The sequence below is a fragment of the Oncorhynchus nerka genome, linkage group LG27, assembly GCF_034236695.1.
Source record: "Oncorhynchus nerka isolate Pitt River linkage group LG27, Oner_Uvic_2.0, whole genome shotgun sequence".
Lineage (NCBI taxonomy): Eukaryota > Metazoa > Chordata > Actinopteri > Salmoniformes > Salmonidae > Oncorhynchus > Oncorhynchus nerka.
The window spans coordinates 2,935,637-2,952,246 of record NC_088422.1 but is presented as its reverse complement, the minus strand read 5'-3'; the positions used below and the strand labels follow the sequence as shown (position 1 = coordinate 2,952,246).

Genomic DNA, 16,610 nt, shown 5'->3' with positions numbered 1-16,610 from the left:
TATTGGATGTAAGGTCTGTCGGTCTTGTATTTATGCCACCTCCCATTCCCCGTTTGGGACGGGCCGATACTGACAGAGGCGAAGCGAGAGGATTTCATCCATCCACAAATCTGTCAGTTTAAGTGAGAACATTAAAACATTTTTTTTATATGGCGGTCTATGAGAATGGTCAAATTGACTCAGGCTTACTTGATCACATATATACGTCTCGCAAAATGTTTGTTACAAATGTACTGAAATAAGTGGATGCGTTTCGCATTCAGGCAACTTTGAGAAAAACGACTTCGTTGTGCATGTTGGGCACACGCGTATCTGCCCTCCCATTGGCTAGAATGGTCCCCACCTGATCTCACTTGCCCTCAAATCATGGAGGACATGAATTCTAGTGTTAGAGGCGGTCACTTGGGAATCTGGTCAATATCATAGGTCATCTTTGATGAACCATCCACTTGAATTTTTGCTGATCTGAATACAGTACATAAGACACGCCTCATTGCTAGTGTGTCTAGTGGTCATAGCTTGGTTATAAACTCATAGCTTGGTTATATACTCATAGCTTGGTTATATACTCATAGCTTGGTTATATACTCATAGCTTGGTTATATACTCATAGCTTGGTTATATATACTCATAGCTTGGTTATATACTCATAGCTTGGTTATATACTCATAGCTTGGTTATATACTCATAGCTTGGTTATATATACTCATAGCTTGGTTATATATACTCATAGCTTGGTTATATATACACTCATAGCTTGGTTATATATACTCATAGCTTGGTTATAAACTCATAGCTTGGTTATAAACTCATAGCTTGGTTATAAACTCATAGCTTGGTTATAAACTCATAGCTTGGTTATAAACTCATAGCTTGGTTATAAACTCATAGCTTGGTTATAAACTCGCTCTTTGGCTGCTTGGTTATAAACTTATAGCTTGGTTATAAAACCTCATCTTGGGCTGAAATTTATTTTTTAAACAAAACAAAATTAACATTTTGTTTCTTTGATGTGGCAAGTGGTGCTCTGATTTCATGGTCTGTCAGCAGAGGAAGCAGGCTATGGAGGTCGCATTGTGTGGTCTTCCTGTTTTGAAGGGATAAAAGACCTGTCCGTCTAACCTCACTCATCATATCCTGTTGGGACACTGTCAGTAAACTGTATTCTGCACAGAGGGAAATCTCTCTATGGTTCCATGTTGTTTCATAAAGCCACTGGGGGACTTCATACAGCTGAACATGAAATGTTCTGGATAAGAGCGTCTGCTAAATGACTTAAATGTAAATGTAATGTAAATGAAAGTGCTGAGGTGGTGTCGCCACACCTTGGATGTGTATGTATATCCTTGGAAATAGGGAGCTGAGACCCAAACAACAAACCCCACTTAGTCCAGAAGTCCTTCATTCAGGAAATGTCTTTATTCCGACCATGGTAAAGTGGAGGTACTAAAACAGACAGAGAGACAAACAGGCACAGAGCGAGCACGAAAGGCTGACTGACAGGCAGCACACGAGAGAGACCGACCGAGAAGGGAGGAGAGAGAGAGCCAGACAGAGAACTTTTGTTTATCAATTTCACTTGCTTTGGCAATGTAAACATGTTTCCCATGCCAATAAAACACCTTGAATTGAGAGAGAGGCAGGCAGACAGACAGACCGAGAGAGGCAGAGAGACAGACCGAGAGAGAGAGGCAGACAGAGGGAGAGGCAGAGAGCGGCAGACAGACCGAGAGAGAGAGGCAGAGGCAGAGAGCGGCAGACAGAGGGAGAGGCAGAGAGCGGCAGACAGACCGAGAGAGAGAGGCAGAGAGCGGCAGACAGAGGGAGAGGCAGAGAGCGGCAGACAGACAGACAGACCGAGAGAGAGAGGCAGAGACCGGCAGACAGACCGAGAGAGAGGCAGACAGAGGGAGAGGCAGAGAGCGGCAGACAGACCGAGAGAGCGGCAGACAGAGGGAGAGGCAGAGAGCGGCAGACAGAGGGAGAGGCAGTGAGCGGCAGACAGAGGGAGAGGCAGTGAGCGGCAGACAGAGGGAGAGGCAGTGAGCGGCAGACAGAGGGAGAGGCAGTGAGCGGCAGACAGAGGGAGAGGCAGTGAGCGGCAGACAGAGGGAGAGGCAGAGAGCGGCAGACAGAGAGGCAGAGAGCGGCAGACAGAGAGGCAGAGAGCGGCAGACAGAGAGGCAGGCAGAGAGCGGCAGACAGAGAGGCAGAGAGCGGCAGACTGAGAGAGGCAGGCAGAGACAGGCTGACAGTCAAACATTAAATGGATCTACGTTTAAACAACAACGTTACGCTCGTCTTTTTTTAATCCAATCGGTTTTTTCATTTTCTATACATTATTCAGATGAACTATATGTACGCAGTGTTAAACCAAGATTTGGGGCAAGCCAACAAATGTCCCATTATAATCTGTTAAACCAAGATTTGGGGCAAGCCAACAAATGTCCCATTATAATCTGTTAAACCAAGATTTGGGGCAAGCCAACAAATGTCCCATTATAATCTGTTAAACCAAGATTTGGGGCAAGCCAACAAATGTCCCATTATAATCTGTTAAACCAAGATTTGGGGCAAGCCAACAAATGTCCCATTATAATCTGTTAAACCAAGATTTGGGGCAAGCCAACAAATGTCCCATTATAATCTGTTAAACCAAGATTTGGGGCAAGCCAACAAATGTCCCATTATAATCTGTTAAACCAAGATTTGGGGCAAGCCAACAAATGTCCCATTATAATCTGTTAAACCAAAAATGTTAAAAACCATAATACAAAATCTGAAAGCACGGTCTGTGAGTTCATCCAAACTAAAAACACTTTGATCTATTGCAAGATTATCATATATATATATATATATATATATATATATATATATATATATATATATATATATATATATATTAGAGAGAGCTACGTTCAAAACAACAAAATTAGGAATCAGTGTTTTCCTCAGAAATGTAGTACAAACACCACAGTTAAGGAGCCCGTGTTAAACACTAGTCTGGCAACAACAAACATGGGACAAGACCGTAGCTTTTACTTTGAAAACAAGCATCACGACACTTTAAAAAAAAAAAAAAGAAGATCATATTGAAAATTACAGCTTATTAGGAAAATAAAAACATTTTACTGGTGACTGGTCCGAATTATGTGCTTCATAAATGGGTATTTAAATTTACAAAAAAAAAAAAAAAAAAAAAAACAGGCCAACACTGAATATTTTGCAACTAGAAATAACATGCATGTGATGCATCAACATTTACCGTAGATCTTCCAGATCTAAAATCAACAACTGGAACAAAAAAAAAAAAAAAAAAAAATCTCACTCTAGTTTACGTTTTCATAACTCGAAAAAAGACTGGAAAGTCTGTAACACAATATAACAACAATAAAAACAGACCGTAAGTTTAAAAAGGAGAACGTTGGGAAAAAGGAAGCCCCGTTGTCGTAGTAACTTCTACTGGAGAAATAAAAATGGGAGGGAGGGGAATAGAATCAGCTAGGAAGGAGATGTTTATAGGTCCCAACCACAGGTCATATCAATCGCTACCAAAACAGAACATCGTGGACAAACTGGGTACTGCATTAGGCCTATTCAGTCAAGACTGGGTCATATTCATTTGGGACCCAAAAAGGAAGAAAACGGACTGACAATAGAAATGCTCAGTTCTCCCCCCACCCCCCCGTTTAAAAACACTGTTACGTGCCCAAATGAATACAACCCTGATTTACTCATGGCTTACAGGACCAGGCCCTGTCCGATGTTGGTCTTGAGCATTTACCACAAACCCACCTGTAGTAGGTGACAGAAGTACATAGGGCTCGTTCCAGGCAGACGACATTGCAATGCAGGCATCAACCAATGGCAATCCATCATCAGAATGCTATAGGATTATGGTTAGCGCTCATCTTAAAAAAAAAACACACATCCAGGTGTCGTGAGATTCCGGCAGGTAACTGCAATGTAGCCAGCCTGAAACGTGGCCACACACACACAACTTTAAATGAATTGGGGTGGGGTGTGGGGGGGTGGTGGGGGGCAGGTCCTAGCAGCTGCTGTCGAAATCCTTCTTGTCCTTCTTCCCTTCACCCTCGAATCCGTCCGTTCCGTCGCTGTTGTCACGGCGACGCTTGCGGTTGGTGCAGACGTTGAAGCGAGGTTTCATCTGGGGCAGTGGGTCCATGCCCAGCACCTTGTGGATCTGACGGAAGGCTAGCAGCCGCAGAGCAAACTGGACAGAGACACAGTTGGTCAATAGAAGACATTCCCTCTAGCAGACGCAGAGCAAACTGGACAGAGACACAGTTGGTCAATAGAAGACATTCCCTCTAGCAGACGCAGAGCAAACTGGACAGAGACACAGTTGGTCAATAGAAGACATTCCCTCTAGCAGACGGACAGGGAGAGTTAACTACATACAGCACCTTATATTTACGGTGAACCTCAAGAAATATACATTTTTTTTTCCTTCTTAAAAAAAAAATATATAAATAAAAAAGGTAGGTATGTAGGTAGGTATGTATGGTGGCCAATACCTTACATCCATAATGATATATTAAACTTTACATATGGCCAGTACCTTAGAATTTTGTTCAGTTACACCATAAATGTAAAAACGCATCCATTTCAAAGACGTTACTGAGTTACAGTTCATATCAGGAAATCAGTCAATTAAAATAAATTCATTAGGCCCTAATCTATGGATTTCACATGACTGGGAATACAGATATGCATCTGTTGGTCACAGATACCTTTAAAAAAAGGCCAAGGGCGTGGATCAGAAAACCAGTCTGTATCTGGTGTGATCAGAAAACCAGTCTGTATCTGGTGTGATCAGAAAACCAGTCTGTATCTGGTGTGATCACCATTTGTCTCATGCAGCGTGACACATCTCCTTCACATAGAGTTGATCAGGCTGTTGATTGTGGCCTGTGGAATGTTGTCCCACTCCTCCTTAAATGGCTGTGGAGGTTTCTGGATATTGGTGGGAACTGGAACACACCGTCGTACACGTTGATCCAGAGCATCCCAAACATGCTCAATGGGTGACATGTCTGGTGAGTATGTAGGCCATGGAAGAACTGGGACATTTTCAGCTTCCAGGAATTGTGTAGAGATCCTTGCTACATGGGGCCGTGCATTATCATGCTGAAACATGAGGTGATGGCGGAGGATGAATGGCACGACAACGGGCCTCACGATCTCATCACGGTATCTCTGTAGATTCAATTTCCATTGATAAAATGTAATTGTGTTCGTTGTACGTAGATTATGTCTTCCCATTACCATAACTCCACTGCCACCATGTTCCCATTACCATAACCCCACTGCCACCATGTTCCCATTACCATAACCCCACTGCCACCATGTTCCCATTACCATAACCCCACTGCCACCATGTTCCCATTACCATAACCCCACTGCCACCATGTTCCCATTACCATAACCCCACTGCCACCATGTTCCCATTACCATAACCCCACTGCCACCATGTTCCCATTACCATAACCCCACTGCCACCATGTTCCCATTACCATAACCCCACTGCCACCATGTTCCCATTACCATAACTCCACTGCCACCATGTTCCCATTACCATAACCCCACTGCCACCATGTTCCCATTACTATAACCCCACAGCTTCTCCAGCCAGTGGCCATCTGCCCGGTACAGGTACAACTGGGATTCAGCCGTGAAGAGCTTCTCTAGCCAGTGGCCATCGTGCTGAAGCATTTGCTTTGCTTTTGTCTGGTTACGAAGCTGAACTGCAGTCAGGTCAAGAACCCTGGTGAGGACGACGAGCACCCAGACGAGCTTCCCTGAGACCGTTTGTGTAGAAATACTTTGGTTGTGCAAACCCACTGTTTCATCAGCTGTCCTGGTGCCTGGTCTCAGTCAGCAGGGGAAGAAGCCGGATGTGGAGGTCCTGGGTTGGCGTGGTTACATGCAGTCTGCGTTTGTGAGGCCGGTTGGACGTATTACCAATTTCTCTAAAACGATGTTGGAGGCGGCTTACGGAAGCGAAATTAACGTGACATTTTCTGGCAACAGCTCTGGTGGACATTCCTGCAGTCAGCATGTCAATTGCACGTTCCCTCAAAACCTGAGACATTTTGTGGCGTTGTGTTATGTGACAAAACTGCACATTTTAGAGTGGCCTTTTGTCCCCCAGCACAAGGTGCACTTGTGTAATGATCATGCTGTTTAATCAGTTTCTTGATATGATTCCACCTGTCAGGTGGAAGGATTATCTTGGCAAAGGAGAAATGCTCACTAGCAGGGATGTAAACATATTTGTGCACAACATTTAGGAGAAATAAGCGTTTTGTGCAAATGGAACATTTCTGGGATCTTTTATTTCAGCTCTTGAAACTTAAACATGTTGCCTTTATATTTTTGTTCAATTTATTTAATACATTATATTTACAGTAGCAGTCAAAAGTTTGGACACACCTACTCATTCAAGGGTTTCTCTTTATTTTTACTATTTTCTACATTGTAGAATAATAGTAGAGACATCAAAACTAGGAAATAACACACATGGAACCATGTAGTCGTGTCCAACCTTCTGACTGGTACATTCTATACACGTGTCTGTCAGTACCTGGGCACTTGAGGTGATGTCCTCTCTGTGTTGCTCCTCCATGGCTGTCAGGGTATCAGTGGGGTTCTTCTCACACGGGTCGACCAATCCGGGGCCACCTAGAGGACAACCAAACACACCTATCAGCACTCTGCTAAATGCCAACACACCATTAACCCAACCCAACTACGTGAAAGTCTGATACGATCATCAAGAACAACAAAAAATGTCTCCCATGATGAAATATGCTAAATAGTCTGCTATAAAGAGTAAAGAAAATAAATCGGTTGGACTTACCGGGGAGCAGAATCCCAGAGGAAATACATTCAAAGACTCGTCTCAGTGCATCGCCTGGGCTCAGGGGGCCAGAGGCACTGCTAATGGTCTTCTCTACCAGCAGCTCCATGGCCTGGAGAACAAAGGAAAGAGAGGGGATGGAGGAGGAGAGGAAGTATGGAGGAGGAGCAGAGGGGGATGGAGGAGGAGCAGAGGGGGATGGCAGAGGGGGATGGAGGAGGAGCAGAGGGGGATGGAGGAGGAGCAGAGGGGGATGGAGGAGGAGCAGAGGGGGATGGAGGAGGAGCAGAGGGGATGGAGACGTTTAAACTCCTCATTGAGTGAATCTAAAGTATTTAGGATCTGTCCTTGCCACCTCACGTCAGGGAAAGAAGACACTTTTTACTACTGAGTTGTAGCCAGTGTGTTCGTCGTTAACACATCTGTTTGACACTCGAAAGCATGAACTTAAAGGGATAGTTCAGGATTTTGTCAATGAAGCCCTTTTATCTACTTCCCCAGAGTCAGATGCACTGGAGGATACCAGTTCTGCGAGCCAATGCTAACTAGCGTCAGCGCAAAGACGAAGTCTACAGGAACAGCGAACGTGCTAGCTGTTCCCAACAACTTACAGTCATTGCACTAACGTTAGACTCTTCCTTCAAACTGAACAAAGACAAACAAATCCCCAACTATCCCTTTAATTGACCTATATGGTCGGTTTCCCGGTGTTCTAGAACCATCCAGACACAGATTATGCCTCGTCCGGGACCAGAAACAATTCAATGGACTGGGCTTCATCTGTGTCCAATACACCGGCCCATTAAAGTCCAATACTTCTCTAACAACATATTAAAAAAAAATAATAAACTCATGAGACAGTTGTCGACTCCAGCGCTAGCCTGACGATGAACTCACCCAGCTGGGGAAGGCGGACCATGTGGGGACCCTCTGACAGAGGTCACGCAGGATACGAATAACAATCACGCAGGACTGGAGTCCGTTCGCTCTAGCCTTGTGGAGCAACAACAGGTTTAGTTTAGTGATAACAGACGGGAACAGACAGACTATTATAGGGTACATTACAACAGGCCTGTCATAGAGGGCCAAACACTACTGTACACAATGGAAGCTTGTGATAGGTTGATTGAAAACTCAATTAATTAATTGTCCGTAATTGGTTGGAATCAGCTGCCATTTCCAGGAGTATTTCACCTCATAACATTAGTAAAAAAATAAAATTTAAAATGAGAGCTCACAGTTTGCAAGATGAAACAAGAAAAAAGGTTTAAATTTCCTTGTCATCTTATAAACCCTGACTTCTCAAGTTGATCAAGTGTTTGACAGAAGCGTCAGGTACAGAGTTTGTGTTTGTAAAGAAGATGAAGGATAGGGACTGTGAGAGGGGAGGGAATCTGCTTTACCTGTGCTTTTTCTGCCATTGCAGCGACACAGTTAAAACTAAAACAATAAAAAAAAAATCAGATGTCCCATTTCTCTCAATCCCTATTCTTCTATTAAAAATAAATACAAAAAAATCACAAGATACTAATGCTCAACATGGAAGCTCTTATCAGATCTTATGCAAAGATATCTCTGCAGCCTTATGGAATCATGTTTTAACTGACAATATAGTCTGGAAGGGAGGATAATGAAATCATACAAGGATGCCAGTTTTTTTATTATTTAAAAAAAAAAAATCATTACCATACTAAAGTTCAACAATAAATATTAAAAAAAATAAAGATTGAATATTCAATCTGGTTAGATTCTTTATCATTACGTGTGTGGCATCATTGAATTTATCTTTTTTCAAACAATAATTGAACTGTATTCAGTTATTACTGTGTGTTTGTTGTTGTGGTTGTGGGAAGTGTTAAAATTCATTATTAAAATTCCTTCATTAAAACAAAATTCAAAACAAAGGAATCCCCCCCCCAAAAAATATGCATCTCATAAGGCTACAATAAGAAAGTAAGATGGATGTGTCCGAACCTGGAACCACTTAGCGTGCCGCAGAGCCGCCAGAGCGGCAAGGCATTTTAGCCTGTCCAAGACGTCCTCTGGGTCTTTCACCAAGGTTACATCTAAAAATGGATGAGTCCAATTGTCAAAATGGTGGTCGGTTGAGGTGTTGAGGAGGAACGGGTGTTTGACCAAGTAGAGCAAGACTCATTAACAAAGAAGATACAAACACATTGCCACACATACCAAGATAGGGTTTCAGTAGGGAACCAGGAAGTGAACTAGATGAAAAGGTCTTAATCTGATTGGAGTTGCTGCCAAATAAATCAACCTGACCTCATTGAAGATGTAGAGTGTCACGTATGTAACGTTAGGTTTACGCTGGTGTGAGGTGTTAGGTAAAAGGAAGGTGAATTACGGGACTGCCGTAAAATGCTGAACCAGAACCTGGAGAGAAGCAGGATGAGTGACGGGAACCACCATCATTATCTAACTCAGGCTGACCTAGTAGCTACTGTCGGCTGGTACCATTCATTTGATCAAGTAACTGAACTGGAATGTAGGCCTATTGTTATCATGTGCTGAAATGTAAGTCTTAACAGAGAAGTTTCAAATCTCAAAAACGGAGATATAATGTTAGCTTGTTCAAGTACGCAACGTTACGCCAATCGTTTGTCACTTTCAGTCTTAGATCTTCTGAGATGACACTGGACGGATACTCTAGGGGGATTCCAATGGGTCGTTAGTCTGGGCCCTGGCGCATTAGTCTGGGCCCTGGTAACTAATAACAGAAACAAAGGAGAGGGGACAGAACAGGAGTGTTAACTGAGCTGATGTCTAACAGTGGCATGGCAATGATAGGTGTGGCAAAGTGTTTGGGTGGTGGGGGGGGGGGACCTTGGTCAAAAATCCTTCCGGAGGAGCTGGTTGGCTGGGGGGGGGGCTGGGCTGAGGTTTGAACCCTCCCACATACTGGAGACTTATTTTTTTGAAAGATAAAACAATTAAAAAGAACAGAGGGCTTTGGGGACTGGACTGGTAAAGAAAACTACAAATTATGTTGCAGCAGAAAAACTACAAACATGGAAGCTCCCAGCAGAAAAAAAGAAGGGTTAGATCGGACATCGTTGCATGCATAACTGGCTGGATTAAAATCAGTAGGTTGGGCATGAAACCAACAAACAGATAAATCACACTAACTGTATACTGCTCTGCAGTACCCGGGTCCTACCAGTCTGCCAAAGCCTTCATTCCTGGCCTACTGAAGTCTACTGCAGGCTGGCCACACAGCGTCCCCATTTTGCACCTTTATGCTGAAGTGTGCACTTGCCCACTTTCTGAAACTGGATTTAACAAAATGGTAGACGGATACCCTCTCTGGGCAACTCCAATCCTTATGCTTTCAAATCCACTTTCTGAAACTGGATTTAACAAAATGCTGGATGGACACCCTCTCTGGGCAACTCCAAACCTTATGCTTTCAAATCCACTTTCTGAAACTGGATTTAACAAAATGGATACCCTCTCTGGGCAACTCCAAACCTTATGCTTTCAAATCCACTTTCTGAAACTGGATTTAACAAAATGGATACCCTCTCTGGGCAACTCCAAACCTTGTGCTTTCAAATCCACTTTCTGAAACTGGATTTAACAAAATGGATACCCTCTCTGGGCAACTCCAATCCTTATGCTTTCAAATCCATTGACAGAGTGTGCAAGTGCACACTTCTGGAATAGGGTGAGAAAAGAAAAAAAAAAGTTGGCACAACAAAACATAAGAGGCGTGCTAGATAGTTACAGGAGCTTAGCAACAGGAGCTTAGCAACACTCACTCCCACCCCTCCATTGTCAACAAATGCAGAGAATGATCAAAAGGGCTTTCACGTCATATCTTTTTTTGGAGGGAGGGGGGGTGTTAACAGCATGATTAGCTACACAAAAAAAAAAGGACAGATCTGTCTGTGCATAGGCTTCTGTGTGGAGGGGGACACCAGTTCACTCAGGGAGCATGTAAGAACAGATCACCTCCTCGCGACCAGACCAACATAAGATTTGTTTCCTGTGGGGATGTGTGAACCCATTTCTTGTCTTTGTGTTCTAGAACAGTCTGTGTTCTAGAACAGTCTGTGTTCTAGAACAGCATCTGTGTGTGTTCTGTAACAGTCTTCTGTAACCCTGTTCTTTCTGCTCTTCTCATTTGGCCAAATCCTAACCTGACAAAACGCCCGCTCAACTCAAACCTCCGCTAAAAAAAACCTCTCCAGCGACATCAATCTACGCACGATTTGTGCAGAGCTCTGAGTTGTGTGCACGTTTCGTAAGTCAGGATTCGGTGCCTCGCCACTTCCCCTTCCCAATGGGTCTTTCAATTTCTTTTTAATATCTGTAGTGAATAACATTCCTCTGATGTATGTAGTTCTGATCTAAGAGCGCTAACGATTGACCCGGTGTGGGAGGGTTTATCGTAGTGGTGTGCCGGTGGAACAAACGCCCCTGGGAATACAGGAAACAAAAATTAAATCTTACCTGGGAACTAAAAACTAGTCTGAAAATGCAAACACTGTCCATGCTTTGTTTTGTAGGGGACAGCATTACAAGACGCACTGAAGGAGAGTTCCAGAAAGAGTAAGAGCTACACTGGTGGCACGAGGAACCGTCAAGACTTTACCAGGACTGCTGAGCTCTAACCATGACTAGAAAGTCAAGTTTCTACAAATACGTTTTTTCAACGATGAGCCTTTGGTATATCATTCAGGTTGGTTTTAAGATACAAAAATACAAGTCAAAAAGATGGCTTCTCTGCCTTCAAAAACACTCTTGGACAATTTGAACAGATCCCCAAAACTTTAGTTCTTTACTTCCCTTTAAACATTTATGATAGTGAATTAAAACGACAGAATATTGACCATTTAGTACTTCTCTAATCCCAACGTTAAAAAAATAAATACAAATAAAATCACTGACTATTGGACCTAGAAATCCTAAAAGGCCTTTTGAAAGCACACCGTTTTATGATGACCAATCATCTCATGTCATGACAGAGCTCAAGCGCGTCATTGGTTGAAGTTGAAAACGATAACTAGAGTCTACAAAAAAATGACAAGACTGTGAGAAAGGCTCAACAGGTCAAATCTGAACTTAGTGCCGTACAGCTGGAAGTGCCACCAGGGTAGGTCTCCTCCGATAATGGATCTTACAGGGTGCATTCATTCGGGTACTGGGTGAGCGGCGAACTTTAAGACCATTGGAGAAACAGGACCAAAAAGTGCAAACCCCACCCTGAACACACTAATGCACCCATAGCTAAGTGGCAGAGAGAGAGAGAGAGAGAGAGAGAGAGAGAGAGAGAGAGAGAGAGAGAGAAGGGAAGGAGAGTGTCTTTCCAACCTCCGTCCCGTGGCGGGGGTGTGGTAGGGGTCTCCTCCTCCTCTCGGATGCTGGGTGAGGTCAGGGTGATGGTGACTGTCATTTTGGGGTCGGCTTCTGCCGTCAGGATGATAGAACAGTTCTCCATGGAACCCTTCACCTCGTACTTCTCTGGGGTCACCACCTGGAGGGGAGAAGAGCGAGAGAGGTAAGTGTGCTGGTATCGTTGGTGTGTGTGGGTGGGTGGGTATCATTGGTGTGTGTGTACCGTCAGCTGCTTGGGGAGATGCTCCACTATGCGGCTTAGCAGGTTCTTGGTGGGTTTCTCTGAGCAAAGCAGGACCAGGTTGACATTGTTGTCTCCACAGAGCAGCAGTCCTTTAGCCAGGACCCCCACCCTCATCACCCCCTTCAGAGCTCTACAGGAGGGAGGCATTCATTAGGTATCTAAATGTTAGAAAACCGACTGAAACAGAGCAGCACCCCCATCCTCATCACCCCCTTTCAGAGCTCTGAGGAGGCAAACATTCAGGGTTGAGTTTCCCCAACCTTCCATCTATCTATCCCCCACTCATCCTCACCGGTCTTGGGGAGTCTTGGGAACCTCTTTTGTATCCTTGTCCTCCCCAGTAGTCTCCTTGGTCTTGTCCTGGTCGATGATGATGTCCGAGACCAGTTTGAGGGCTCTCTCTGTGATAGAGACGATCTTCTGGATGGCCTGCAGCTCGTCCTCAGAGGGGTAGATGGTCGCGTGCTTAGTCATCACGTAACGGTCGTCTGATGAGTCCGGCCGACGGGGAGGCTGCGAGGTAAAGCACAACGAAAGGTCTCAATGTCACAGCAGTGGGAAGGAAAGGGGTTAGAAATGAGTTCTTACCATATAGTCACTGGATTCTAAGGCAATAGCTAAAGTATGTGTCGTGGAAAATCCTGTGTTTTACTGTTTAAAGAATTGTCTCTTTGTTATATGCTAGTGTTTTTTCTAACCTGATACAAACTTGTCTTTGTGGGACTTAGCCATAACCGTAACCTTAGCCATAATCTTAGCCGTGTAGCTAAGATCCGTTTAGGTACGACCGTAGCATGTGACATCATGGGTTTACTATCTGCAGGAAGTCAGCTGTGTGGTACCTTGCAGGAAGGAGCAGTGTGAACTGACTAAAACGGTCGAACCTTCTTAATAACAAAACCGCCTTTGTTCCGCCCGTTTCCACACATCTGCTAAACTGCCAAGAGGTTGCGCTTTTTCCTATAAAAGCAGAGACCTGACTATGTTTGTTAAGCTTTCAACTGAATCACTCTTGGCAGTGGTTAATTCCTTCATTTTTGCAAATCTTAAAGGTTGTTGTAAGAGGAATCTACAGTCTCCCTCTTCCTGTAGAATTGCTACGACAATTTAGCGACGAGGATGGGATGGCTAACTCCGCTTGCTGATTGATCCACAAGTAGACAAAATTGCAAAGGATCCCACACCAACTGCAAGGGATGCAAGGGAGCCCACACCAACTGCAAGGGATGCAAGGGAGCCCACACCAACTAAAAACAGAGCAGAAAAGGGACCGGCAAAGAGTGGATACGCCATTTTCGGACAGGTGAGACCGATATTATTTTAAACATCACAGAAAATCCTGTTCTGGGAACAGGTTGTGCACATGAGGTATTTTGTTGTATCAAAAGATACCCCTAGTTATAAACTTTGTTGTAGCAGAGTTCTTTCTGAATAGGAGAAGTCCTAGAATCTTTCATTAGGAAATCATATAATAAAAACAGAGATTTTTAATGAAAGATAAGTCATTCTAGGGCAAACATCCTGTTGATCTCCAATTTGGCTATTTTCGTTGAAGCAGAAGTCTCCTGGTCAGAGACAAGGGGTTTCTCTGTTGAAGCAGAGAAGTGGTCATGGCACGGTTATGAGTTGTGATCCCAGGGTAAGAAATAGAGATAAGAAAATATTCCTACTTCTGCAGCTAAGAAAAACAAACAGAAAATGTATTAAAATCAGTGTACTGGTAAAACAGTAGGGAAACCAGCTATAAATGTAAAACCTACATTTTGAAATTCTAGGGAAAATTCTAGGGAAATTTGCCCTAGAATTTGCATAGGAGAAACTACCATGTGGGTATAACATTTAAAATTACACATATATATATATATATTTTAAAGTGTGTGTTTGGGGGACGACGACTCTCGTTTGAATTATTACTTTTTAACATTTCTTTTACTAAGCAACTCAGTTTCTTATTTACAATGACGGCCGACCCAGGCCAAACCCTTCCCGGACGACGCTGGGCCAAAATTGTGCGCCGCCCTGTGGGACTCCCGATCACGACCGGTTGTGAACAAACTCTTATTTTCAATGACGGCCTAGGAACAGTGGGTCCCTGTTCAGGGGCAGAACGACAGATTTGTACCGTGTCAGCTCAGGGGTTTGAACTTGCAACCTAGTCCAACGCTCTAACCACTAGGCTACCCTGCCGCCCCTGTATCCACTGCACCAGCCCTGGTTGTCTTACAGCAACTTGCTCAGCCGTCTCCTCCACCGCAGCTCTACCAGCAGACCCCTCTGAGGAGTCCTAAGAGCTGTTGAAATCAGTTCCGTGCACCGCCCACATGGAGTCCCGTTCTCTGGTGTTGATGGACTCTGGGAACTTAGTACACCATCGACGTTGACCCCTAACCACGCAGCTAAGTCCCTCACCCCCAACGAACATGTAAAAAAGGGGGACCCGAACACAACCTTTCTCCAGGCACCTCTGGTAACGTCCCCTAATCCGCGACCTGCGGATGGTGAAGAGGGCCATAACGAACGGTACACGCTCATTCGACATCCAGAAGACGAAATGAAAGACTCTGCTAAAGAACGTCCTACAAAGGGACACTGGTGTTAACCACACAGCTATTTAAGATGGCCCGGCTGTACAAGCCATCTGCTGGCTGAGATCGCGCACATTTGCGGGGTATCATGACGAGGCTACGATGGGCGGACGTGGAGGGAGGCTTCGATGAAAACTACCAATGGGAAGAGAGGGTGGAGCCTATCAGACCCAACTGGCTACAATGTGTGATCGCATAAAACAACATTACCCAACCCATGACCGATTGGGCAGCAGAAAGCTAAAGAGTCGTTGGAAGACTACAGACAGACTGGAGACCTGCTACCGTAAACATAGTGGGTTTAAACCAATGACTGATGACCACCGCAATGATGACTAAACCCCATCCAGACCTCAGACGTGCCGTCCCTTGTAGACCAGGTCTATAATCCCCGTCCTGACCTCTCCTATGTGCCGTCCCCTGTAGACCAGGTCTATAAACCCAGTCACGACGTGCCGCCCCTTGTAGACCAGGTCTATAAACCCCGTCCTGACCTCTCCGACGTGCCGTCCCTTGTAGACCAGGTCTATAATCCCCGTCCTGACCTCTCCTATGTGCCGTCCCCTGTAGACCAGGTCTATAAACCCCGTCCTGACCTCTCCGACGTGCCGTCCCCTGTAGACCAGGTCTATAAACCTCGTCCTGACGTGCCGTCCCCCTGTAGACCAGGTCTATAAACCCGGTCCTGACCTCTCCTACGTGCCGTCCCCTGTAGACCAGGTCTATAAACCGTGTCCTGACGTGCCGCCCCCCTGTAGACCAGGTCTATAAACCCCGTCCTGACCTCTCCTACGTGCCGTCCCCCTGCAGACCAGGTCTATAAACCTCGTCCTGACGTGCCCTCCCCCTGTAGACCAGGTCTATAAACCCGGTCCTGACCTCTCCTACGTGCCGTCCCCTGTAGACCAGGTCTATAAACCTCGTCCTGACGTGCCGCCCCCCTGTAGACCAGGTCTATAAACCCGGTCCTGACCTCTCCTACGTGGTCCCCTGTAGACCAGGTCTATAAACCCCGTCCTGACCTCTCCGACGTGCCGTCCCCTGTAGACCAGGTCTATAAACCTCGTCCTGACGTGCCGTCCCCCTGTAGACCAGGTCTATAAACCCGGTCCTGACCTCTCCTACGTGCCGTCCCCTGTAGACCAGGTCTATAAACCGTGTCCTGACGTGCCGCCCCCCTGTAGACCAGGTCTATAAACCCCGTCCTGACCTCTCCTACGTGCCGTCCCCCTGCAGACCAGGTCTATAAACCTCGTCCTGACGTGCCCTCCCCCTGTAGACCAGGTCTATAAACCCCGTCCTGACCTCTCCGACGTGCCGTCCCCCTGTAGACCAGGTCTATAAACCTCGTCCTGACGTGCCGCCCCCCTGTAGACCAGGTCTATAAACCCGGTCCTGACCTCTCCTACGTGGTCCCCTGTAGACCAGGTCTATAAACCCGGTCCTGACCTCTCCTATGTGCCCTCCCCCTGTAGACCAGGTCTATAAACCCGGTCCTGACCTCTCCTACGTGGTCCCCTGTAGACCAGGTCTATAAACCCGG

At 45.3% G+C, this 16,610-nt stretch overlaps 1 protein-coding gene across 8 annotated transcripts in view; it reads right to left on the bottom strand.

Annotated features, from left to right (window-relative positions):
• Positions 1-1,397: 1,397 nt before the first annotated feature.
• Positions 1,398-16,610, bottom strand: part of LOC115123672 (zinc finger RNA-binding protein) — a 54,243-nt gene continuing 39,030 nt past the window's right edge. For 6 of the 8 annotated variants that reach the window (XM_065011320.1, XM_065011322.1, XM_065011324.1 and 3 more), the window contains exons 14-21: positions 12,775-12,995; positions 12,462-12,612; positions 12,215-12,377; positions 8,858-8,949; positions 7,781-7,876; positions 6,884-6,995; positions 6,608-6,705; positions 1,398-4,234 (exon numbers count right to left, since the gene is read on the bottom strand). In XM_065011320.1, coding sequence (XP_064867392.1) covers positions 4,049-4,234; positions 6,608-6,705; positions 6,884-6,995; positions 7,781-7,876; positions 8,858-8,949; positions 12,215-12,377; positions 12,462-12,612; positions 12,775-12,995 — 1,119 coding nt within the window. In that variant the 3' untranslated portion in view covers positions 1,398-4,048. The other 2 variants (XM_065011323.1, XM_065011326.1) reach the window with 2 other exon arrangements.